This window comes from Apteryx rowi, unplaced genomic scaffold (genome assembly GCF_003343035.1).
Source record: "Apteryx rowi isolate R43461 unplaced genomic scaffold, aptRow1 scaffold_712, whole genome shotgun sequence".
Lineage (NCBI taxonomy): Eukaryota > Metazoa > Chordata > Aves > Apterygiformes > Apterygidae > Apteryx > Apteryx rowi.
Window position 1 is genome coordinate 287,360 of NW_020450997.1, and position 25,714 is coordinate 313,073.

General features: G+C 38.2%; 1 protein-coding gene across 17 annotated transcripts in view; it reads left to right on the forward strand.

Moving 5' to 3' along the window:
* The window catches only part of LRP6 (LDL receptor related protein 6), a 134,414-nt gene that overhangs the window by 36,632 nt on the left and 72,068 nt on the right, over nucleotides 1–25,714 (forward strand). For 5 of the 17 annotated variants that reach the window (XM_026087298.1, XM_026087301.1, XM_026087305.1 and 2 more), the window contains 2 exons: nucleotides 5,357–5,418; nucleotides 15,027–15,232. The exons of 2 other annotated variants lie outside the window; for them this stretch is intronic. In XM_026087298.1, the coding sequence (XP_025943083.1) occupies nucleotides 15,138–15,232 (95 nt within the window). In that variant the 5' untranslated portion in view covers nucleotides 5,357–5,418; nucleotides 15,027–15,137. Of the gene's footprint in view, nucleotides 1–5,356; nucleotides 5,419–15,026; nucleotides 15,233–16,418; nucleotides 16,581–17,263; nucleotides 17,409–18,257; nucleotides 18,339–19,239; nucleotides 19,362–25,714 lie in introns of those variants that run through there. 10 more of the 17 variants (XM_026087312.1, XM_026087314.1, XM_026087300.1 and 7 more) reach the window with 8 other exon arrangements.

Sequence of the window (25,714 nt, forward strand, 5' to 3'; positions counted from 1 at the left end):
AAGGTCTGTAGAAGAGCCATCTTTACTTGGCCACGTTGCTGGAAAAAATGAGACTACCCCTGTGGAGAATATTTCAATACAGTCTTCTCTGTAAAATGTTCAGATAAAAGGTAATGGTATAATACACTGTACAGAGGATATGGGACACATACTATTTCAAATGGAACTATTAAGAAAGGAGGATCTACGGGGACATAAATTTTGAGTAGTCCTAATAAAATATCTAAACAAGGATTTATGGTATTTGTATGGTGACCCCAGGATAGGAGAAGATGGCTCAGAAATTACAGTTAGTATGCCAGGACTGTAGCTGGGTCTATATGCAAAGTGGTTCAATTCTACTGTTTTAGGATCTGTGTATGAAAGAACTGAAAATGAGCTGAGCAAAGCAAACATCAGTGCTTTTGATTTCTGCCTGACAGATGGAAAAAAATTATTATTTTTACTTCTGCTGTATCAGCCTCTGTTGTAGCCTACATGGTGAATTTCCAGTCTGTACACTTCTTTGGTAGTGGGTGCCCCCTTCTAAGCTGCTTTTAAAACATCTGGTAGTTGTAGGTGTTCCATAATAACGCAGCAAGAAAAAAACCCAAGCATTCTCTATGGGAGCTGAGCTACTTCAGATGGACCAGTGATGTTACTCCACAATAACACAATAGATTTTAAAATGTGTGCTTTAAATGCATATGTGTGGGTGAGAATGTATATGTAATACATATTTGTGATGTCTGTGTATGGTTAATTGTATCTTATGCTTAAAATATGCTAATTGTACCTTAAAATATTAAAAAAAAAACAAACACCAAAGCCATAAACATGGAAATATTTTTTCCTTGGATTGATGAGGAGTAATATAAAGAATAGTAATATATTTTCTGGACTTCAATACTTTTTAATTAAAGTACTTTTAATACTGTTCTCCTCTTTAAAATTATCAGCATCCGTTCTGAGTCCCTCTTTCCCCCCACTCCTTTCTTTCCCCAAGGTTGTCTAATGTACTTTACATTTTCATTTCTCATGGGAACCTTGTTGCTTCTCACTTCTACATCTTAATTCCATGTTTCAGCAGGAAGTATCACTTGTATTAAGTTTTCTCTGTCACTTCAAGCAAGAAGTGGTAAAGATAGGAGATTATGCAACTAAGAGCACTGTTAAGTCAGAGAGGTTTCTTTCTAAATAAATCTATTTATTTATTTCTCAGCTCTGGCAGATTTCTTTAATTTTAGGATAAATTTTAACAATCTGTCTTGCAAATTATTAAGTGGTGATATGCTTCTCTTGCTGTGTATTGTAGTGATGCATTGAAATATCTTCGGTTGTTGAGTAGAAGGTTCTCTTACCACTAAAAATGCATTTGTTTATAGAATAAAACTATTTTATGCCAATGTTCTCCTTTCAGGTTAAACTGTAGAGAATCTTCTGAGTAAGCTCAAATAAAAGATGCTTTTTAATTATTGTTATTTTCAGCATGCTTTTTTCTTGTGGACCTATTTTTGTAAGAATTCTCTCCAAAATGCATGTTTAGATCTACATGTAAGTCTGATAGGATGAGGTAAAAATTAAGGGGGAAAAAATATTACTCGGGATGTATATGTGATTTAATAAAGTTACTGGCTCCAGTAAGTCTCAGACTGTAAGAAGATCCTGGAAGAACACTTTCAGATGTGTAAAACAAAACTCATGTAGTTCTTACTACAAACATGTATAATATGGTGGAGCTCAAATAGTTGGTAATGATCCAGAGTTGTGTGTTCATGTGTGTATGTCAAAGTATTTTTGTGTAGTGCTTATATGTATGTTACTAATTATTTTCCCCAATTATTGAAAATCTAGCCTAAATACTCTTAACAATTTGAATAAAGTGGTGAACTGCTGCTTTACCTGATTATATAATATCTCACCCAAATGTTCTGTTAACTGTGTGGAAAGCAAGGGTTTTGTGTGTTGATTTTACTATGCTTTCCTGATTAAACAATTTGTTGTTTTATTGTGATGGTCTGACACACTATTTAAAACACTGTTTAATAACGTGCTTATTGTGACCAGAAACGATCTTTGGAGATTCTGACTGAGAATTTCTATTGGCCTCTAGACATACATAAAGCTAGAGTTGTTTGATTGAGGAGAATGATTTCTAAATGTGATGTTCAAGCCAGCACTCATCACTGTGCTGGCAGACTCATAACTGCTTGGCTAAATAGTCAATAGTGAAATCAGAGATTTGTTTTAGTAAAGGTCTGATCGCTGTTCATAACCACTAAAAGCTTTAGAATTAAATAAATTATATAGTCCTAATCAACAATTTATAGCTACAAACCAAATTTGGATTTAAAGAGACTGATGCTATGAAAGCATGAAAGTACAATGTGTTCTTGAGGTTTGACAGAAATTTGTTACTTAAAAACTAGAGAAGAATCATCATCTTGCATAAAAATTTCTGTTTCAAAACAGAAATGAGACTTGGCAAACTGGAGTTCTTAAACAGAGTCCTTTATATTGACATATTTGTTTTAGCTTCATTAAAATTTCATCAGTTTATGTAACCTGAGCATTTAGCCCACTGTTTACGTAGCTGAAGGGTGGTCATGTTGATAACTGAAACAGAGAGGAGCTCTTTGCTCCCAGTCCTGAGTTCCCAGCTCTGGAGCAGATATCCTTTAAACCGTGGCCCATTTCCATGCTGTTGCCAGTTATGCCTTCTTCCTGTGCCAGCTTCATAAAAAAATAGGTGCTATCTGCTGATCTCGCACAGCTATTGAGCTAATGAAGGTTAAAAAAGGAAAATCTAGGTCAGAAGAGAATAGCAGATTTTTGCGCATCGGCTTCTGAATGTCCAGCAGGACATACCTGAGCTGGAGCCAATCAATGACTGGGAGAAAGGCTCAGTGATTTTTGAATTTTGATAGGCTTTATGGTTTCCAAGGGCTGTACAAATACTGCATAATGTGACAGAAGTCTTCCCATTTTCTTCAGTGAGAATAGGATTGTAGATGCCAAAGGGCCACCCCTGGAACAGAGTGGGAAGACTGAGATTTTAGAGCTCTGGTTCCTATTTAAGTTCTTTGTCTCTGTCACTCTTCTCCTTTTGAAGCCTGACATTATGCAAACAACTGCTAATAATCTAAAGTTGAAATCTTATGAGCTGAATTTCTCATTGGTGGCTGTGAAGGGATTAGTTCCTCTATAACTGTCCAAAACACACACACCTCCCCCCCCCCAAAAAAAAAAAAAAGAGAGAGAGAGACAGACAGTGTATTTGCATGCTTTGGGATCTTTCCCCGCCTGTACAGTTTGTAAAATCTCCCAAAGCACCTCACCCATCCCCTTTGATGCCTTCATGAACACATTTTAAAAGTTCCCTTGGAGAATTTGTCATGTGTGGCATCCTAGAAATACCTAACCTCAGCTAAAAACTTGAAGAGGTGTGACTTTACACAGTGTAGTCCACCATATTTGTATATCCTTCCCCACCACTTTTTCTTGGGTTTTTTTGAGTCTCCACAGTCTGGCTGTCTAGCTTAATCTTGACAGCAATGTGTATGGGTGGGTGTGTGCATATTTAGTTATGTGCTGAGTTCACCAGTGTAAATATTAATGTTACATCTATCAAAAGACTTACAAATAGGAAGTGCCTAGGATCTGTTACAGAAGTTGTCCTATTAAAAACTGAATGGAGTTTGCAGAAAACTTTATTTCTGTTCAGGTGTAAGTCTTCCAGATTCCAGATCTTGTCTGGTGACCCTCTTAAATATGTTACATGTGACTGTTCTGTTGATCTTGACAAGGTTACTCATTCAAAATTAAAAATTTACTTAATATTTTGCAGGACTTTGAATATGTATCAGTTTGTGGTTCCGTAGCTAAGGGATTGAAGTAGCTATTAATATTTTTGGAAGGATGAAAAGATGAAGGAGAGAGAAACTTCATATGGTCCTTTCTTTGCAAAGAAGTACATACTGTGAGAAGTAACTTTAGGAAAATGAGAAATAAAACATGTCATACTGGAAAAAGCTGCCTGGCAGCTCTTTGACATAGTAGCAGAAGTCCTATATTTAAGAACAGACTAAAAGAAAGAAACAACCTTGAAAAATTGAACGGGCTTAAAGTACAACATTTCTGAAATGAAGTAGAAGGTCATTCATGGTACTTACTTGATACTTAAACTTTGATTTGAGTGCTGCTTGTCATAGTGTGGGTTAAGAAATCTAACCTTAGGCTCCTGCTCATGAATGATTTGGCATAAGACTCTTCTATTGTTAATTCCAAGCCTGAGTTTGTTTGTTTGATTGTCATCCCTGAATTCCCAATTACCTGCTCAAATAAGGAGAAAAAATATATATCTTTTCTGCAAATTCTTTCATTTGCAGAGCCAGTTAGCTATAAAGTAAATCTGTGAAAGGAAATATAAAAAATTATTTTTATTTATTGAAAAGTTAGAAGTATTCTGAAAATAGTTGTACTCAGTAAAACTTCTGCATTAAAAAGGATAGTTGGAAGTAAGTACTTCTTGGGAAGTGCAAGAAGGTGACAGTCTTTTTAGAAATTATATGTCTCTAAATTATCTAATTGTGCCTTTCTTTCTCTCCCTTCCCCCCAAATGTACATTATCCACTTTCCAGACTAAAGCTTTCAGGTTTCAAAGTATGCTTTACATTCAGTTTTTTGAGGGAACATATGTAATGCAAATGTTAAACATAGCCTATGGTGCTGTGGCTTTTATTTATTTATTTTTTCCTGAAGTTCTGTTTTCCAAAGCATCTTAAAGATAATCTTACGAATCTGCCCTATGAATTACCTGTTTTTTTCAGGCTTCCTTGTTGTGGTAGACCATGAAGCTAAGAAAGATAAAGTCACAGTATTAATAGCTATTTTGTGATAACAGTATTGAGGATGTTATTTAGGTAAAGAACAGTGCTTTTGCGCAGAGAAGGTTAGGGGCATTCCAGTGTCCGCACTTAAATGATTCTGTTTCCTGTTGCAGGACCTAGGTGCTATGTAAAACTTTGTTTCAGTAACTGCTGAATATTAACTTCAGATTCCTTCTCTTGAGAAAAAGAATTGTTTACATGTTTAGGATACAAGTTTACTTGTAAAGGATACAAGTAAACTTAATATGTGTATTTTTCTGTTAGCTAAGGAAAGACTAAAGCTGTATTTGAAACAGTGTAAGGGATGACTGCTCTGCCCTATTTAACTATATGCCAGATCTGCTTAATAAAATGAAGCTTTGCTGAGAATTTGAAAAATGTACTAGGTAGGTAATGAGAACAAGTATCAGAGTAATTCTATGCTTGATAATAATATAATGAGTGGCTATTTTCAAGAGTGTGTTTCTCTTGCACTTGTATCTTCTCAGCAAACACCTTGTTCTGGTGGACCAGGAAACTTACTGTTTTCATCATTCTCTGTAGCCTGTAGGTAAGTGTCCTTTGGTGTGACCATGGCCAAAAAGTTTATATAAAGTGTGTGAGACATAGCTTGTCAAATGTGTTCACTGACTGCTTGACAAATGTTTTTCTGATGGAAAAGTTCTGGCTCCTTTTTTAGAAACAATAAGAAAAATCTATGGGAACAGTTAGCCTTTTTATGACTGACTTTGAAGAAGTTACATGACTTGTTTCTTCCTTTTGAGACTGTCCCTCTGGAATTGTGATGTCACGAAGTGCTGGCATCTATTTTCTTTTTTCAATACCATTGAGAGCTGGGTATTAATTTTAACAAAGATAGTTTGGGGCTTTCAGTTGTGTGGCTGACTGCAGAATTGTCAGTCTTTTAAAACAAAGTTTATTCTTCAAAATTACAAAATGGTGTGGGCAATCCTTGCATTCAGGGAGCCAACAGTGAAAAGATTGGAGGCAAAATATGTACAGTCCAAGGTAGTTGTGTGTCTGTGCAATGATAAGAAATCATGTAAGTTAATAAAGTGGTAATTTAAGGTATGGTGGAATCTCCACCTAGGCATTTTTAGGCCGAGTTATGCAATTTGCATGCCCTGTTAATTTGATTACAACACCTTTTTCAATATTTCAGCAGTAGAAACTGTTGACAAGAATGGCCGTGCCCAATTTTCTTTCAGTGCTGAAGTGTCTTATGTAGCCAAGACCTTTTTTCATGGGTAGATTTATTACCCATTTTAGAATTTGAGATGTTTGAAGTCCTTCTCAGAAACCTAAATTTTCTGCAGCCAGACAGCGAATTCAGAGACAGTAGTCGGTATGGGTAGTATTTTGGTTTGGGGCAGAGCTGCTCTTCAACAAGGGTAACTGAAGTTTAATCATAGAAGAGTTCTGTGAGTTCTTTCAGAATCCAATTTTGTTTTAGTCTTCGTCTCTTCTTGATAGGTTTGACTGATTTTTAAGTTAGTTAACCTCTAGCACTAGAAACAATTAATTTGGGAAGATTTGAGAGTGGAGTGGAAAGAGAGAAGAGGTTTTAATTTAAATAAAAAATGACTTTTAGTGAGGAAAATGTGACTTAAAACATCTTCAGCAAAAGTGTGGGAAGGCCAAGCTCTGTTTTTCTCCTTTCTACCATTTATGCATACCCAAAATATTTTACTACTACTACTCTTATAAGAAGTAGTTGAGTTGACTTTGCATGTCATAAAAGGAACCAAACTTTTGTTTTGCCAATTGGTTTGTCAAGTGCTCCTCAGCTTTTTTAGCCTTTAGTCTCTGTGTCACTCTTGACATGTTTCATAGCACATTGGTGAGTTTATTTAGAGAAGCGGTTCTTCTGTTTGCCCTTCTGTGTCTTCAGAGCTATAAAAGTAGGCAAAACTAGTCAGTAGAAGTAAGTTAAATGATCCAGAGACAAGGTTTTGTCACTGCCAGAAGAAAAATATCATCCATTGGATGGATGTTTTAAGGCTAGCACTATGTGTGTTCAGTTATAAAATTGTCTTTCCAGTGCTGTAGTGATTTTTCAAGGTTACCGTGAGAAAGCTAAACATACGCTATAGCAAAATGACCAGGCAGCTCCCCTATGATGGGGCGCATCTGCTGTGCGTGGGCTGTAGGGTCTACCCCATAGGTTCAGGTCTGACTTAGGGCAATTTGGAAATGGTGGCTTTAAGCAGTGCAAAGTGTGGGTCTTGTGTGTTCTGAGATTCCTGACCTTTTCTGGAGATGGCAAAAAATGGTTTCAGCCAAACAGCTGATGTTTTGGGTTTGTCCCCTTGTAGTGTTGAGAAACCTCCCCAGGCACTGCTGTTGAGCAAGCCGTGGTAGGTTACATGGGGTCTGTGACGGTAGGGTAGTGCTGTGAGTCATAAAGCTGGGCTGTGTTACATAACTATACATGTTTTCTGAACAAGACCACGGTAAGAGCTCTGTGGTTAGAAGAAGATATTTATTTCTACAGAAAGTTATTTGTGTTCTAGAACATAAAGGTGGTTGTTGTGGAGTATATGTGGCCCTGTTTATAGGGAAAATATTTGTGCTCTGTTTAGGACTATAGATGATAATTTAAAAATCACAATATTGCACAAACTCTAAAATAGGCAATTGCTTAGGGGAGCATTTAATTGATGGTTTGTCATCTGTAAGGGCAAGAGCTGTGAGTTTTCAATATAATAAAGGTCTAAATGTAGCCTGGGGAAAGGTGGTAGTATGGAGGCAGGAAACCTAGCAACTGGATATTTTAGTTCAGGGTCAGATGGTATTTAATTTAAAGTTAAAACCTGTCAAACCACTTATATGACCAGAACATAACTGCATAGATAAATAGGAGCTCTCCCAAAAGGCGGGTTTCTATGTGTAACCCTTGGAGTAATGAAAGCTTAACTCTGATGTTTAGAAGCAAATCAGACCATGATATAAAGTAATAGGCATCCAGACTGTGTAGTCATTCTTCTTAAAATGTCAACAGGTGTTTTACACAAGAAAGATTAGTGTGTGGAATAAAAACAATATGGTTGGGTTGCATCATCTTAGCTAGCAAAGCTTACTTCTTAAGGGAAAGGAATGGTTATGTCAAGATTTAGTTGAGGTTTTTATGCCATGAATTGACAATAGCCATAAGCGTGTAACTTAACAAAAGCATCACATACTCAAGTGCTGTAATATGTCTAAAAAGGCAGAGTTTCAGTAGTGGTAGTCTGCCTTCTCACTGTAGTTGGGAGGAATCAATGACTTATATATCCCTGAGCAAATATACTGCTCACTGCATGCTACTCACTGCCACATTATTTTAAAAGATGGATGACTGAGGATTTTGTTTCTGATTCTTCCTCAGTTTTTGAAAGAAATGTTTGGCAAGTTACTATGCCTACCATAGGTTTCTTCCTTAATGTTATGTCTGTCTGGTAAAACCTATCTCTTTTTTTCAAAACATTTGATGATATTTAGATGTTTTGTGAGCCCAGTGTTGTTCTCTGTGTTCTGTCTTTTTCCTCCTCCTCCTCTTTCAGATGCCTGCTGGAAGAGGGACTGAAATTGTTTGTCTGAATAGCTCGGGCCGAGGCCAATGCTGTTGCTACCTTTTGTGATTGTTTTAAAACATGAAGCAGCAGCTGCCCTGTTGCACATTCATTTTAACGGTATTGTTTATCAAACAGTTTAGACAAGTTAGAAGGAAAAAAGCAAAAAATGTGTTTCAAAACCTAGAATAGTTATAAACACATTTGGGTAGGATTGGGAAGGGGTGAGGGGGAAGATGAGGCAGACTGAAGAATGTTTGTGGTAAAAGCTCTCCTGTCCAAAGCTGCAAGCCCAAATGCAAAAACCTGGTGCTAATGTGCTGCTGAACTGTTTATAAAGAAACAGAGATGCTGATCTGTCTTCCTGGTTTGAGAAGATGAATTATATAAACTACATTAAAAGGTGAAGTAAGAGCAAAGACCTTTATTAAAGGGTTTTCAGTGAATTAAATTTGGTGTGGAATTATCTGACAAGTTATTTTTCTAGAAAAAAGCTGATCCATCAAAATGGACATGTTTTGTGGAAAGATTTGTTTTGACAGCTTTTCAGCAGACTGACGTCCGGATTGGCATACTTGGAGCCTCCAAGTTTCCAGCTCCCTTACAGCCATAGAACACTAGCTAGCTGTAAGCCAGTAAAACAATTAAGAATTTCTAGTTGTAGTAATGTTGTGACCTTCACATTGTCCTGTGAAAGATCTAGACAGGTAGATCTTTCAGTTTCAAGCGTTACCTGAAACTTTACTTTCAAGTGTTGCTCCGCTTCAGTGTTAGTTTGTAAACTTTGGTTTTGTTTCATTGATTATAGCAAGGCAGAGATGAGAGCGAAACACTTTCACTTGGCATTGCTGCTAAAAGGGAGTGTTGCCCTTTCTGCAGCACCAGTTCTCACTCCTTTGTCAACTCTTCTTCATCCTGACTGCTATAGTTTGTGTAGTTACACTGCGCATTGCCTACGCAAAAGGTAGGAATAATGCTTGCCTTTGTCATCCAGACAAACAAAATTTCTCCTACTCTCTTAAAAAATCTCTCTTAAAGGTGCTGGGAGGGAAGGAGGGGGATAAGGAAGGACATAGAGAACAAAATTTGGCTGAAAAATAACTCTTTTTTTTTTTTCTTTTTTTCCGGAGGCAGGAAGAGAGCAGCTGAGGAAAGATGGTGTTCCTTAGCCTTGGCAGAAGTTCTAGCTTCACATGGTGGTTGAGCTGTATAGCCTTAGTTGTAGATTCTGTTTTTCAGCTAGGAATGCTAATTATTGTTTTCACAAACAATCTATTTCAAAGCTACTAAACTGATTTTCAGTTTTGTAACTGTTGCCTACTGGCATGTTTTCTGTGAGTATATTGGACAGATCCTTAGTGTGGGTGTAAAAGATTGAGCAAAAAGGTCATCTCTCTGTCCTGTACCAATTCAAGAAACCAGAGCTTGGTAAAAGTTCCAGCCTTGGAGGCTTCCTAATAGACATCGACCTTGATTCAGTAACACAAGACTGAACTGCGCATGCTTTAGGCTCCTGTGGTCATTACTGATAAAACTGATGATAAGTGTCTTTGTATTTCAACTCCATTAAAACAGTGGTTTTACCCGTGAAGCAAGTTGAAGCCTTATACTCTTTCTTTTTTTTCTTTCTTAATAGTAGTCCTCATAGTTGTTACAGCATTCGTTTCCGAAGCAAATTCAGAAAGTCTTCTGTTAGGCATTGCAGCCCTATGAAACGGAGCACTGGGGGGTTCTGTGTAGAGAAAAATTTTCTACTAGAAGTCATAAGGCAGTAATACAACCATTAATATGCACAAACTTGTAATTCTATGTATTACTTGGAACTTCAGCTTCTTCCCTGAGCACAGAAAACTGTACACAGCATTGTGAAGAATAGCTTATATTCCTATCCTAGAACAAGACTATTAAAAAACTCAGTTACAGAATGAATCTTGGTTTACCTGTAGTTGTTCTTCATCAGGTAATTGTATCGGCTCATTCAGTTGATCCTGAAGACATTAGATAATTAGAATAGAAGTGAAAAAAAATCTTAAGAGTCCCCTTTCTTCAAAATTATGAATTGCAAATTAAGGAATGGCATTGTTATTGATGTAGAAAGGGAGTTAGTTAGAAGTAAATTCAGCAGCTAAGCTATTTCTCTACTAACACTGGCAAGTCCATTTTCTTTTCCCATGCTGCAAAAAAGTTCAATGCCTTATTTCTTGGATTGTTAATTAGGCAAGTTGTGATAACTAAGCATTTGTTTCCTTACTCAAGTAACAGAATACATCCTTCCTGCCTAGTTATTCCTTTCGTGTGATTGTCCTGATTCTATCAAGCTGTCAATAGCACATGCCATTGAATCACAGGCGTCTCTGCTCTGTACGTGTTTTTTCCCTGCTCACTATGTATCAGTGTGCAAAGCCAAGCTGTTTTGGCAGCTTCACGGTACAGTCCACAAAATAAAAAACAAAAATGAAAAACCCCCACAAAAGCAAGGTTATGAAGAGTTGAGACTCCCCTGAATACAATTACTATCTATATTTCTCACGTACTTGGGGGAAAGCCTTACCATTGCTATCACTTTTGTTTACAGTTAATACAACTCTGTCATTTTATTTGAATGTCTTCATACACCTCTTTTCCAAACATATTTTTGTCTTCAGTGGTAGTCCTATACTTTTTTTTTTTCATTTATATAACTGGAGATTCATTCTGTTACAGTTCAATTCAGAAGAGGGTAGTTCAACAGTAATTGTCAATAAAGCAGATAAAAGCCTTTGGTAAAATTGGATAACAAGCATGAAGAGATTACTGTTCGTGACTTATAACAAAAGAAAGTATTGTTATCTGAAGCAGACCATGGAATGGACAGGCTAAATTGGACCTGATATGAAAGGAAGAAATTAAATTCAGAGCAAAATCAAACTGTTTGGAAGTATATGCATTCAGATAATCTTCAAAAATTATGTTGCACTTGAAATTTGCTGGGTCCCTTCAATGCCTGTAGGGAAAAAAAAAGTAATAAATAATATATACATACACATACCTAATCTGGAATTTTACTTTTTTATATTTTATTATGAATGCTGTCTAGTGCAAAACTTTGAGGGGTTGGGTTGAATGAACATGTTACTGCATTTTGATGGATAATATAAGCTTAAAGAAAAACCAAAACCTAGATGAATTAATCGTGTTTTGCCTTGGGACAGAAACCATATAAAGTAAAACTGTAAGTTATGCATGGCTTGGACACGAGTCTCAAGCTGTCAGCAGTCATGTTCAGTACTGTCATTATTAATGGAGCTATCTCTCTGCCCCCATCTTTTTCACCCTAAAGGTTGTAAAATGTCCTTTTTAAAGAGTTTTGGAGTAGAAATGCATCTTCCTTTTAAAAAAAAAAATATATATATATATAATACACACACATACGCTAGCATGACCATGCTGCAGTGTTTATTAAACAGTGTGATACAAAGTTGTTCTGCAGACCTAATTTCAGGCTGATGGAGAATGGATGGAGCCTTTGGTCAAATCAAGAAATCTTAAGGAACTGAAGTTATAGTTAAGTAATACTGCAGAGGAATAGTGTTAGAGAAAAAAATAAAAACTCTGGGTGTGATAGGGATATAAGTTGCAATGTGAATAGTGGGAGGACTCTAATACAGGCAATTTATGTGGCAAGAAATTCCTTCTTGGAGAATGCTTCTGTTCCAAAGCCTGACGGAAAATTTTTATCCTTTCAGGTTTCCCACTAGCACAGTTCCTGTAGTGGAAACAACACCAAATACAAGACTGAAACCCGCCAAGTTGTATATCAGTGGTCAGAGAGAACAGGATAGTGTGGTAGCTGAAAACAGCACTTTCATGCATTGCATTTCCACCCCTGGAAATCAACACTTGTATATTAGAGAATAGTAGATCTTATCTAGTGTAAAGACCATAGGTCAGAATATGGCCTGAGTTTACATATTAGTCTGTGAATTAGTTTAAATGCAATTTTTGTGTGGCTTTAATTACTCATTATAGTTACTAATCATTAAATCGATGTTGTTTCTGTTTAGCTATAGCCTACTCTAGAAGTGCAATTGCGCTGATGTGGTGGTTGTATCAGGATACTTTAACTTTCTGAATTTGCTGCCGAATCTACAGATTTCTGTTTATTGTTCCTCACTTCAGATAAATTATTTAGGTAATTTTGGCAAGATTTGCGTGTTGTTCTGTGCAATATCTTCAAGACAGCCTCCTTCATATCTGGATTCCCAGTTTGTAATGTTTCAGCACATTGGGCTTAGATTTAAGACAAGATCCGCAGCAGCTGCCAGGTTTTCTTCACTTGGGCTTTGCTGCACATTGTTCCAATATTACTACAAGCTCCTCTGTGCTTTTGCTCCGTTGAAGGTTTTGTAACTAGTGCCAACTTCTGCCAAAGTATCTAAAACTGCTGTTGTAGTTGTATTCGGTTCTGCTGTGAAACCTATTCAAGGCTGGCACAGCCGTGAGGAAGGAGCCAAACTTTCTGTGCACACATGTCCCTGGGACCGCTCCCTTCTATCGTTATCTTGTTTTGTTTTTTTTCTTCTGTGGCTTCAACTGTTTCTTCCATCCACCTATTGGCTGTGGCCATGAATTTAGACTATAAAGGGTTACAGGCCTTTTCTGTGCTAAATGTTTGTACATCCTCTAGTACACTGGCTTCCATGTATGAAGTAACAGTATGTAGCAGCTGATACAAAAACTCTCAAAGAGTCTTTTGTCCACTCTAATTTTATAATGTTCCCAGTCGGCATGTCAGGTTTTGACCAAGCTGTTTATAACTCAGACCAGAGCACGCTCACCACTTACCTTGCTCGGTATCCAGTCTGTTAGGTTTTCACTTACAAACTGAGTTGCACTGTCCTTCATGCCGAGGAGGGGCTGGGTCAAAAGGTGGGTTGCAAAATGATGCAGATGATTGTTATCAGTCTTGCTTTAATAAGGAGAAACCTACAAAGTATGATGGAAACACGAAGGTAAGAGACCATCACAGCACTGGATAGTTTAGAAGAGGAAAACCATTAGCAGCTTCAGGATATAATAGCAGTGCTGTTCCCAGCTGTATATCACCACATGCATCACTTGCTCTTTTGTGGCACTGTGCTTTGCAGGTTTACAGCATTCCAGGCCTGAACTTCTCAGTTTTCCCTCCGATTGTTCTTGCGTTTTAAAGTAGTCTTCCAAATATTTATTCTAAAGTTAGCTGAATGTGTTGGATTTCTGTTGAATGAAACAATAACTTTGGCCCTAGAGCAAAATCAAAACTAAAAATCTGTTTGCAACAATGATAAATGTGTATGTACGGGCAAAAATGATTTTTCATGTATTGCTTTGACTTACGTCCTGCTGAATGTGGGAGAGTGACTCTTCTCTCTCTCCTTTGATAACAATCAATAATGTTGTTGTCATCAACATGCTATTCTGAAAGATAAATTATAATGTGTGTATATATTATGCTCATAAAATGAATTAACCATCATTGCAGAGTAACTGCAAAATTACTAAAAATTCAAATGTAACAGGAATTTTTTTTTTTTGAACAAGCTGTGACTTTCTTTCTCTTTCTTTCTTTCTCTTTCTTTTCCTTCCTTCCTCCCTCCCTCCCTCTTTAAAAGGCTTAAAGTACAGGGTAGGGAAGAAGGGAAAAAGGCACTTGCTCTAAAACTTCCACCCTGCCCCTTGTAACCCATTCAAGCAGGGTTAGTGCTGGCAGTCCCTCTGCGCTGCTCGGTTTTATTAAGCAGATTTCTTCCACTGGCTCATAGCTGTAAAAGATACCTTCTATACCTGTGTGTGTTGGCCTTTGCTATGCTGAAGATTAATGTTCCCTCTTTCTGAGGACTTTTAACAAATGAAATGTAGCCAGTGACAATACAGCAACAAATGTTATTATATGTCAGATTAAATCACCTGTATAAAGTTGCTATTTTGTGTTCCTACGAAGAAAACATTGAAGCATTTTATAGCTGAGTTGAGAGACTCGCAGTTTTCTAATATAATGCAATTGTATGCTAGAAGGATCTCTCATACCTGAAAGTGAGTCTTTAAAGTACTGGACTGTAAATTCACGACATAGATATAGAAGAGGTGTCTATTTGTTTTTGAGGTTTATTTCTTATGCTTGTTTTACATGTATTAGCATATAATTTACTTTATACGTGGTTAGTATTTTGTTTACCATGACATCTGGTTTTGTAAGTTAAATACAAAGAATGTTTTTATTGTTTTGTTAAAATAATTCTAAAATAACCTTATGAGTTTTTTTCAGTGCAACCACTCAAATGATTATCCTCTGTGGGAAAGGTTTTGAATCTAACAGCCTGTGTTATGTTTGCATGGTTTCACTCTGCTTAATACCTTCTAGTGTTGCATTCTTCTGAACTGTGTCATATAATGTTGGGTTTGGCTGGGTTTTGGAATCGGTGAGGCAGACTCTAAGTAAAATGTCAAATTTCAAAAACAGCATTAGAAGCTGACAGGATTTGCCTAGGTGGGCTGCTCCAGACCCAGAACTATACTGGCACTTCTGAAGATGTCTGTGCATTTTTCTCCTGTTGTCTTATCACTGACACCTCTTTTTCCCCCTCTTTAGAAGGCTTCTGGGAGGAAGAAGAGCAAGTGGGACTTGCTTGCCCTTCCTTTGCCCCCTTGCGTGCGGTGCTGTGCAAGGAAGATCATCCTTGCTTCACCAGAACTGGGCCAGATGGTGTCTCCTGAGCTGAGGGAGGTGCTTGCCCTTCCTTCATGGGTGGCAGTAGCTAGCCTGCTTGAGATGCTTGGAGACTGTGCATCTGTGAGGTGAGAGGCAAGAAAAAATGGAGAAATACTTCTCTGCAGAATATGCTTATATTCTCTGCAGAATATGTTGAGTAGTGGATAGGTAAAGTGGCCAGCCAGTAGGTGTAAGGAAAGGAGTAGTTCATTAATTGCTTTCTGATGGTCCCTTCTGCATCAGTTACTTAACTGTCTACCTTCTGCATTGAGAGAGAGGTGGGAGAGAGGTGGAAAAGTGTCAGCCTGCTGTCTTGGGTATGTGACAAAAGCTCTCATGCAACTGCAAATAATTGGATGAGCTTTATCCCTCTAACACTTACTGGGCAGGAAAGCAAGGTGATAACTTTAAATAAGCAAAATATTGCTGGAGTCTTATTTTCTAGTTTTGTTAACATTGGTGTTTCACAGGAAGAATACTGCTGAAAACTTTACCCTTCTTTCCCTTTAAGGAAAATGAAATGTTCCTTAATGATCTGTGGGGAGAAATCCACACAATCTGAATCCGTAACTTCAGAGTGTAGTGTACTACTGTTGATAACAAACACTGCATGTAATTATACATTAGGTGCTTTTTACCAAGAACCTAGAAGGAATCTTAAGTGTCCGCAAGAGAATGTCGTAATCACGTTCATTGAACATTTGATTATTATGTTATATCTAGGAAGTAAACTTAATATTTTGAGTAATATATGAACATTGTCTGCTTGGAATGATGATGGGTTTAGGTTCAAATAACTTTGATTTTTCAAATAAGATGTGTGATCTGTAGATGCTGTTTGTATGTGTAATAGTTTCTCAAACTGTTGCCAATTACCTTTCCTCTTCCCAAAATGTATATCAGTATATCCTTTGTATCATTTCTATAGTACTTGTTTCCCCCTCCCAGTAGCCAGCTTAGTTTTAGAACTTGTGGTTTTATCGAGTTAGATTATTGAAAAGATAATTTTTTTTCATGCTATTTATCTTTTTCCAGATGCAAAACATAATGCTGTAGTAGAGTTAGAAATAGCCCCCCCCTTTTTTTTAGTGACATTTAGTATGATTATTTTAAATTCTATGAACTGGTGGCAAATAATCAGTATTTTATCTCCTGAGCAATTCAAGGTTGAGCTGAAATTTTGGAAGTGACACACTTTCCTGTGATTGGAAGCATACTCAGTTTTCTCCTCTTTAGTGTAGTTTGGTAGAGATTTTCTTTGTTCCTTGTTAGAAAACGTCTTGCAAGTGAGGCCTGTGCTTGGGGAGCAGAGCGGTGTGTGTGCGTGTAGCAGGGAATACTTGGATTTGTTTTCCCTTGGCTGCCTCTCTGTGCCAGCAGTGATTTGTATGCAGTGTGCATGATTCGTCTCACTGGCTCTCACTGGAAGAGCAGGTGAGTGACCTGCGAGGAGCTTGTAGGGTGAAATGATAATGGCTTGGATTTGAAGCTATTTAAACTGATTTTAACTTCAGCATTCCAGCTGCATAAATACTAGAAATGCAGTGGCAGAATAGAAAGCAGAGCCACTTTTTTCAGTAGAAGTTGAAGCTGTGAGTATTTGACGTGTAGCTGTTTTAAACTAGGAATGGAAAAGCAAAAGCAGTCTTTCTCTCTTTATTGCAATTTGTAACCTAGAAAAAAATTGAGTCAAGTCTCTGAAAATCTCAGTTACTTAAAAATATATTCAATATGAAAATGAAGGGATTTGTGTTTCATCTGAATGTGAAGCCTTTGGCCTTCATTGAGATCACATTTAGCAGGTCTTTCTACATTCTCTATGAAAACGTTCCCTCCTCCCAGTAAGAGCTAAGTCCAACTGGCTTTATATTTCAAGAATTAGGAGTCTGAGTAAATCTTTACTCTAATGTGGCCTGTACGTTAATTAAATTGATTCCCTTTATTATTTCTGCTCTTTTGCCCTCTGTAGAGTGATATCCCCTTCTCCCCATTTTTTATTTTTGTTTTTTTCCCCCCTCATGAACATCATGTAGCTTTTGATGAGTTAAAAATAAGGCCTTATGTTTGGTAATTTTATAGTATGAAAAGACTAATTACTGTATGTTGCTTTCTTACAGCAGAGTAAGCAATTTAGTGAGTCCAGTGGATGATCAAAGTATAGAAGAAGAAGAAAAAAAAAGCATTCAAGGCAAATAAAGCCATTTCAGAAAAAGCTGAAATGAATGAATTTTTTGCCTGCATATTCCTTATAGAGAGCATCAGGTTGGTTTCCATACCAATGAATTGATAAACAAATTGCAAGGACAGGAACTGCACTGTAAATTTACTGAACTGCTAAATGGCATTATCAATTCATAAAAAAGATCCAAATCATGATGGTTACATGTAAGTAAGCCTGATTTCCATACCAAATGATGTGATAGAAACTAGGAAGAAATAATTAGCAGGCTGCTAGAAATATAATACAATTGGTAAGAGCCAACTTGGTCTGGTAGAGCATTAAATCCATCAGAATTTCTTAACAGGATCAGGAATCAGGAATCGAGAACATAAAAATGACCAAGTTGGCAATAGTGTACTGAAGGAGGATCTGAATAGCAAGGGGATGTTTTACTGATGAAAGACTTAGAATGATGGAAAATCTCAATGAGAAGAATTGCAAAAGGATCTCATGGTACTGAACACGCAGTTCCACAGTTTCAGCTGATAGAAGACTGTGCATCTCCACGACAGTTTTTAAGCTAATCTAATTCCTCCTTGCTCCCCTTGTTCCTGGCTATGCCATCCCACCCACCCGTCTTTTAGCGCAGGTATTCACTTGATGATATGGTGAGCTGTTTCAGGGAATTGATTGGGCCAAAACCTAACCCAGTAAAACAGAGAATAAAGTAAGTGACTAGGTCTTGAATAAAAACTGTTACTGCTTTAAGCTGTGTCTACAGTAAGGATTGCTGGGATAGTTATACCAGCGAATTCTGTCCAGTGCAAACATGGTTTATGTAGCTTTGTAGTACATTTGTGCAGTCCAAGGTTCGAAATATTGCATAGTGATGTACAGTGGGATGACTATAGCTTTGCTTGAAAGAAACAGCACAGCATGCCAAATTACAGATTTCTCCCTCTCATCCTCATGAGCTAGACGATGTGACCTGGACTTATGACTGCGCTCTCCTGCCTTGGAGCCAGATGCGGGTATGTTCCTGGGGCTTCAATTTAGGATACAAAGATGGGGAAAACTGGGAAAATCCACTGTTCCATTTAAAATTTTTGAGACAAAAAGCTTTCTCAAAGTTTATTGTATTCCAGGATGTGTAAAGAGATAAGGAGAAAAATTCTCCCAGTTTTTGTTGAAAGAAGAAAGAAGTTTGATTATGACTTAACTGAAAAGATCCTTGTATGTCAAAGCAAGGCACTGAAAAATTCATGGTAGCAGCTGACTTATGTGTCTAGTTTCAGCCCAAGGCTCTTTAAAATTACAGAATTCTAAATTCATTTACAAACTAAATATTTACAGTGCAAATTTTGGAAGATGTTTGTATTTTTAATACATGTCATTTAAAAGAAACATTATTTTTCATTTACAGAAGACTTCAAATTTGTCTTGTAAAGATGGTGAGCAGTAATCCTAGCGTTATTTCTCACTGCTCTCCACCACTAGCTGTTTAAATGTAGCTTATTATTCTTTTATACCTGCTGTTCTCAGCATTTTGTTCAGTTCCCAAGTGCATGGAGCTGTACCTTTTAACATGGTCTTAAAAAGTCATTTGTCAGCCTGCTCTTGAGCAATGCTCACACTGAATGAAGCAGACCTTTGTGAGACTCCTCAGCTCCGAGGAATTAGCCAGCAGCAGCACACAATGCTGGCTCGGTTTCTTACCTAGCCGCTGTCAAGACACTGTGACAAAGGTTTCTTGAAAGTCGAAACTGTCAGCTGGTTTGCTTTCCTCTGCTATTTTCTTGTTACAGTTGAAAAACTAAGGTAGCTTAAAGGAAAGAGTTTTACTTCTGTCAATTTGTCCATCTCCCCTTATCTTAATTTAGTTTTAGTTTTCTGTTGGTTTACCTGCTACTGAAAGCAGTCTGAACTTTGCAGGGTCTGCTGCATTACATCTGGAATGATTCCTGTACAGAGAGCTGGCAGAGGCACTCTAAAGCACATCTGCGTTTTCACTTCCATCTTGCAGTCAGCTAGAGTCTAGTAATGGTGTTAAATAGGTAACAGAGAGAAGAAATTGTTTGTTTCTGTATTCATTTGGCTTAAACTGGGAATATTGTTGTTTCAGTTTTTTTTTTAAATGCTGCTAAGTTCCAACAAGCTTTATTTCCTGCTTACTGTATAATAAACTAAAAAATGGCTTCTGTTTCATAACTGTGGAAGGCATGTTGTTAGACCTTTTGTGTCTGCAAATAGGAAAGGTTAATTTGCAGGTTCAAGAAGCAAGAGACCTTTCCACCTGCTCAAACAATTGAAATTCTGCTTTTGTGAGCACTCAGCAAAAATAGCTTCTGCTTGTTTTTTAAAGAACCTCTTTCTCTTTGGCTAATTCCTGGGGATCTGTGACCAAAAGGACAGCAGTATTCATGTGATTCTGCAGTGCATCCGTGTGTGGTTTCCAGTTAAGTCAAATGTTATTTCCCATGGATTCTCAGACAAGTCTGGGTGAAAATGAAAAGCAACCTCTCGTCTGTGTTTTTCTTGCCATGTTGCCCAGTGTATTCTTTAAACTAGAATACCTTAAAACAGCCCGCGTGATGGGTTAGAGGTACTTTTGCATATTCAGTCATTTCCTTCTGTATAGGAAGTGAGAGAATATCATGCAAGCTTGCGCTTCCACGTTGACCTCTTGAAATGACTTTCAGTATTTTTCCAAAAATACTATTTTTACAGTGCGTGAAGACCATTCCTAAAAATCCTATTCTAGTTTTATACTATATTACTGATACTGAGCTAGAAACAAAGTGTCAGCTTGTGATCACTTCATCACAGGTTTTCTCCTTTTCAGAATAGCAGTATTTGGGTTTAATCACTCATTAAAAAAATAAAATAAATAGAAGTGAACTATCATAGAAATTAATTCCAAAAAAAGGATGGTGTGATATATACTTTTCCTTCTCTTGCTAGATAAACTGAATAGGAAACTAAAGCCAGGTCTAGAGTGGAAAATATAATTCTGCAGTGTTGACTATGGGTAGGTCTTTGCCTAATATGTATACTGCTAGAAGTCCTAGGATGCATGCAGTTATTTGCAGAAAAGTACTTTTACCAGGATAGCTTATTCCTCTTGAGGAATTAATATAGGATATACTGGGAAAAGTATATGTATGCTTCTACAAAATATGTGTTTCAGTAGACTCTTTTTTTTGTGTATGGTAGACATACATAGATATGGAATTTCTTATCTCTAGTTTTGGCAGTCTGAGCATTAATATTCTGGGCGGTGAATTGCTGTCAGCTGAGGTGCAGGCACCCATGAAGTCTGCCAGCTCTCCTGCCAGGCCTGCCGCCCTTACCTGCAGGCTGGGATCCTGAGGGTAGCACGGGGTGAAGTCTGCAAAGCTGCAGCTAGGTCCACAGCTGCTTCTGCCATGCATTTTGAGTGTGTTTAGGTTGTTTAGTCATTTGCTAGACATGCTGATGATTTGGGCTTTTGAGATGAGTGGAATAAAAGACTTGCTTTTCAGTAAAATAAGTTTTGTTTGATTCCTGTCCAGTATATGTACCAATGTGTGTGTTTAAGACAAGCAGTTCTGAGCCAGTTGTGCCTCGCTGAAATGAGAAGCTGTGGCTTTGGTAGGAGCCTGTGGTCTCCTATATGCAGGAAGTTTAAGGTAAAGAAGCTTAGTATATTAGGCTCCTATAAACAGGAAGTTTAGGGCAGGGAAGTTCAGAGCATTAGGATGTTAATAGCTCCCGAGTTACTTCACACTTGTTCCCCGTGTAGCTGCTGTTAGCACATGCAAGAGTGATGTTACCCAGGCAGCTTAAAATCAGCATTGGGTAAGTGAACTTGCACAGAAATCACTTGTGTGTTCTGAGTGTTAACATAAGAAGTTATTGTAGCGAACTCTGAAAATAATGTTCGACTAATATCTACGCTTACTTATTCATAGAGACAAGCTCTTACAAATGAGTACAGTTCTCAGCTAGCAAAGAGCATCTCTCGCAATTATCTGGATCATATCCTAAAGGGTTATCTCTCCCTCTCTTTTATGAAGTCATCTCTATAGTCAATTGGCTATGTGCATTGTTTTGCTTATTTGGAGGACTAAAAGTATTTCCTGAATTTTGCAAAATCTTTCTATGCCTCTGTGAATCTTCCTCAAGAAGTTTCTGTGGATGCTTAAACTCTTGCTTTTTTGAAATGTCCATTTGTAAAGTCTGCAGGTTCCTGAAGGTCAGTGAACATTTCTTTTTCCAAAGTCGAGAACTATTTCAGATAGCCAATCGCATATTTGTTGAACATGATTTTCATGAACTCTGCTCCAGTGTCTATCATGTAACTTCATATTGCTTCATCAGACTAGTGCTACTCATGTTGGAGCCAGGGAAGGCTGAGTGCTGAGCTTCACCAGGACCACTGCAGATCTAATAAGCTCCACGGGATTTGCTGCACTTCTAAAACCTTTCCAGGCTCTGAAGTTTGGCGGCTGTTTGGGTCCCTGTAGAGCTCAGAGCTTCTTAGGGCCTGAAATGAGCATAATTGCAAAGTTGGAGCATTCACTGAGAGGGGCCTGGCCAAATAATTGGCTGTCCCAATTAAGCAGCTGCTCATCCCACTGAATAATATTCAGGAAGGTAAACGATTGCCTGCCCTGTTAGGTGTCCCAATTAACCATCTTAAAATCAGCTAAGTGCTGTGTACAGTATCTCTGTTCAATGAGGGAAACGGTTGCATGTGTCTCAGTTTGGGCTGGTGTTTCAATGATACTCCTAGCAGGGACCCAGTTTCATGTGGGCTCGCAGGGCTGAAAGGATCCACAGTGATGCTAGGGAGCGTTGTAGATCAGAAAGTCGCAAAGCTGGTGGGGGCTGGTGAGGAATTTCTGCCTTGGTGTGCACACCGTCAGAAACCGCTGTTAAATCATAGCATTTAATCTTGGTATTTGTTCTCCCCAAGCTTTTTTCTATGTATGTGGAATATTCTACCCTCAGCATGCCTAGACTTTATGGGCTTTTCAGAGAAGAAGCTCTGTTATTTATTATATTTGTTCGTCTCGCAGAGTGGAACTGAGAAACGCCATTTCCTTTTTTGTGTCATGGTAAAACCTTTTAATTTGGGGCAAATCAAAACTGCTAAGTTGCAGCTGTACAGCATGGAGGAATTTTTGACTCCTTTTCAGAGGAAGTTTTGTTGCCTGGCTTCAGCTTACCCTGCCTTTCTGAGACACAGTAATTAAAAATGCTGAATCTAACCTTGCATAGAAAAAAGTTTCTAGGGGAAAACAGTCAAACTTTTTTTCTTTCTTTGGTTTTTCTTAATTTTTATAGTTGGTTAACCTTATAAAATAAAGGTTTTAAAAACCGGAATAGGAATAATCAACATTCTGGGTCTCACTTACCTGAGGTGCCTTAATTTTTTTTTTTTTTTTTTTTTTGGGGGGGGGTGTTGTATCACTTCCTCACATGAATATTTAACATTAAAATTACAAATTTAGATAAATAGAAATATACAATTTTTTATTTCTTTCTGTTACACTTTTATAATAGCAGACAGAAAATAGTTGTGAGCTGTTAAAACATCTGACACATGGCATTTAACAGTCTGGAGGGAGAAAATATAACAAATGAAAAATAATGAAGCCATTCAAAATTTTGGTTATTTGGTTAAAACCAAAGCTTTTAAAAAATACTCTTGTTAATTATTTAAATAGGAAAAAGAAAACTATATTAAAGGGATCAATTTAAATCTGCTATGGTATTATATTTCCTAGGTTGAAGAGAGATTTGGCTCTGTATGGATTGATTTGATACTAAATATAAGCTCTTCCTGCTATGTCTGGTACTCTTGCTATGTATGTTTAAGAAATTGCTAGCCATACAGTACGTTTATCCAGTTCTACAGTTTCTTCATGTTATTGTACGGAGAAGCTGTGGTGCTGTTATACTAGTTTTAAACTCCTCAAGAAGATGGGTTTGAGCTAAGGAGCTGGATGGTAAAGTACAGCAGCGGAGGTCTGGGCTCACATTCCCCATGGCTGACGGTGACAGGGGAGGGCAGTCTTCAGCCAAGAGGCAGTGACGGAGAGCTGGAAGGGCCCCGCGCCCTAGCACCCGCCTGACTCCATTGCAGCTGCCCGCAGTAACAGTACTGCTAGCACAAGCGAGGAAGCACGAGAACGCAACTCGCTTTCTGGACTCAAGTTGGCTTGCCCAAGCATCAGTTTTTAATTTTTTCCTTTTCTGGGCTAGGTTTAGAATCCTCATTCCTGAATTAAAATTTTTGTAGCAAGGTATAAATGGGTGAGAAGAGTGGCAAATGGGATGTAGTCCTTTGGTTCAATGTGAATGCCATAATGTAACACACAGTATTCCTTTTTGATTACTATTTTGTCCTATCCTGAGGGCCAGGGGTATTTTTGTTAAGCAGAAATAAAAAATGTTTGAAAATGATGGGAAGGAGGGAAAACTGACCCTTGCTTTGGCTGTATGGATGGCTTACCAGCACATAAGAAGTCTGTGCGTCTTAATATCTTGCTTGCTGCACAGTCTCTGGATGGGTTACTTACCACCTGTTGTACAATCAAGGAAGAATCTGAGAGTGTTTCGGAAAAGTGGAGCCAGTACACACCTGTAAAGGGCTTGATGTTACCCAGAAGAGGGATCCGAGATCTCTGTTGAAGAACCTATATAACAGGTTGCTGCAGTCATGAGCATTCACAGTCCCCTCTTCTCCCTCCGCCCACCTCTGTTGTTAGCCAGGTCTCCCATGCCTTGAAGTAGTTGCAGTTAGCTTAAAAAGTGGTTACATGGGCATTTCTTCCAGCTGCTTTAAACAACTCTCCCATCCCCTGCTGCTCCTGTGCCCTGTGCCACTAGCTGTTGTGGAAAAGGGCTTAAGTGCACTTTCTCAATAAGGAACTGAAATCACAGCTTGGTGAAGGTCTTTGGCACCAGTGCTGCTTTAAGCAGCTATAGGCACCTACACGCTGTGTGCAAGTGCAGATGTTTATAGAGCGGTGCACTGGAGCGCATTCAGATTGATGACTGATTGTAGCCCAAACCTGTTCTTCGAATCTGGTTTGCTCCATAGCCATATAAGCCCTGTACTGGAAGCGAGATGAGTGGCAAGAAGTTGATTAAAACATGCTGTTACCAAAATAAATGGTCATCAAGCTATAACCTGCATTACTTCTGCAGTGCTGAAAAGCCCTGCTTCCCCAGTGCAATGCAGTTCTTGATGCCGTCAGCTACAGCAGGGCTGGATCCAGAGGGTTTTAATGGAGACATTAAAACCTGGAGGGTTTTAAGCAAGGTGGAGGAAAATAAACAGATGACAGTGGGGAAAAAAAACTGTTGGAGAAGCTGAGCAGAGGTCAGCAGAACTGATGGGAAGCGTTACGGAGTCTCAAAGGGAGTTCTGTGCGCATGTGTGCTCCGCTGGTGAGTGAGACGGGGCTGGTTTGCTGAAGCCTCGGAAGGGCTGCCTTTGTCACTGACCTTCCCTACCTGTTTTTGCTTGAATATGTGCAGTGGGTAGGAGGGGTGAGAGGCAGGCAGGGAAGAAGATGAGGCTGTACAGCAGCTAATGAGGTGTCTGTTTCAGCCTGAAAAATTGGTCTAGCAGGGTGGCCAAAACCTTGGACCGCATTAACCTTGACAAGATATTTGGAAGAATTTGACTTGACAGCAGGAGGAAGAAGGGTTCTCTTTAAGAAGTTTTAAATAATTTCCTTTCTTTCTCCCTCTCTCTCATGTTCTCCAGTGAAATGCTACCTGCCTTTTTCTAACTTTTTTTTAAGTATGTAGTTCTTTTATTGCATAGCTTGACCAGCTGACATGCTGCCAAGCAATTTGCCTTCATATCTTAAGATTATTTGTTTTTTTTTCTTCTTTCTGGCAGATAACCAGTTTCTCTGTAGCACTCATCAACAGAAATCTCACACATTCTCTTCGCATGTTTGTGCTCTGTGTTTAAGGCAGAGACATTGCTCCATAAAGAATGACTCATTTGGGATTGGATAGGGCAATATTTGCGTTAATCAGCTGCGTTTCTGTCCACAGATATGTCTGTGCATTAAAACAAACATGCTGTAGACATGAATTAAGGGGAAAAATATGACATGGAATTTCCTGACTTTTTAAAATTAAAAAAAAAAAAAAAACCTTTGCCAAGAATAACTTCATCTGCAAATGTTTTTTAAATATGTTGCACATTTGTTTTTCTTTAAAGGATGGGTGGCCAGGCCTCTTCACATGTGGGCACAATATAGTGACATATTGTGGTTGTGTGATGATTTGGGCTAGTTTAAAGGCTTCAGATCTTTCCTAATCTGGATTGTTTTGACAGAGGCAGGTTAGGGAACACTGATACAAGCAGGTATTTTGGCAGATCTCATGGGGTTTTGAG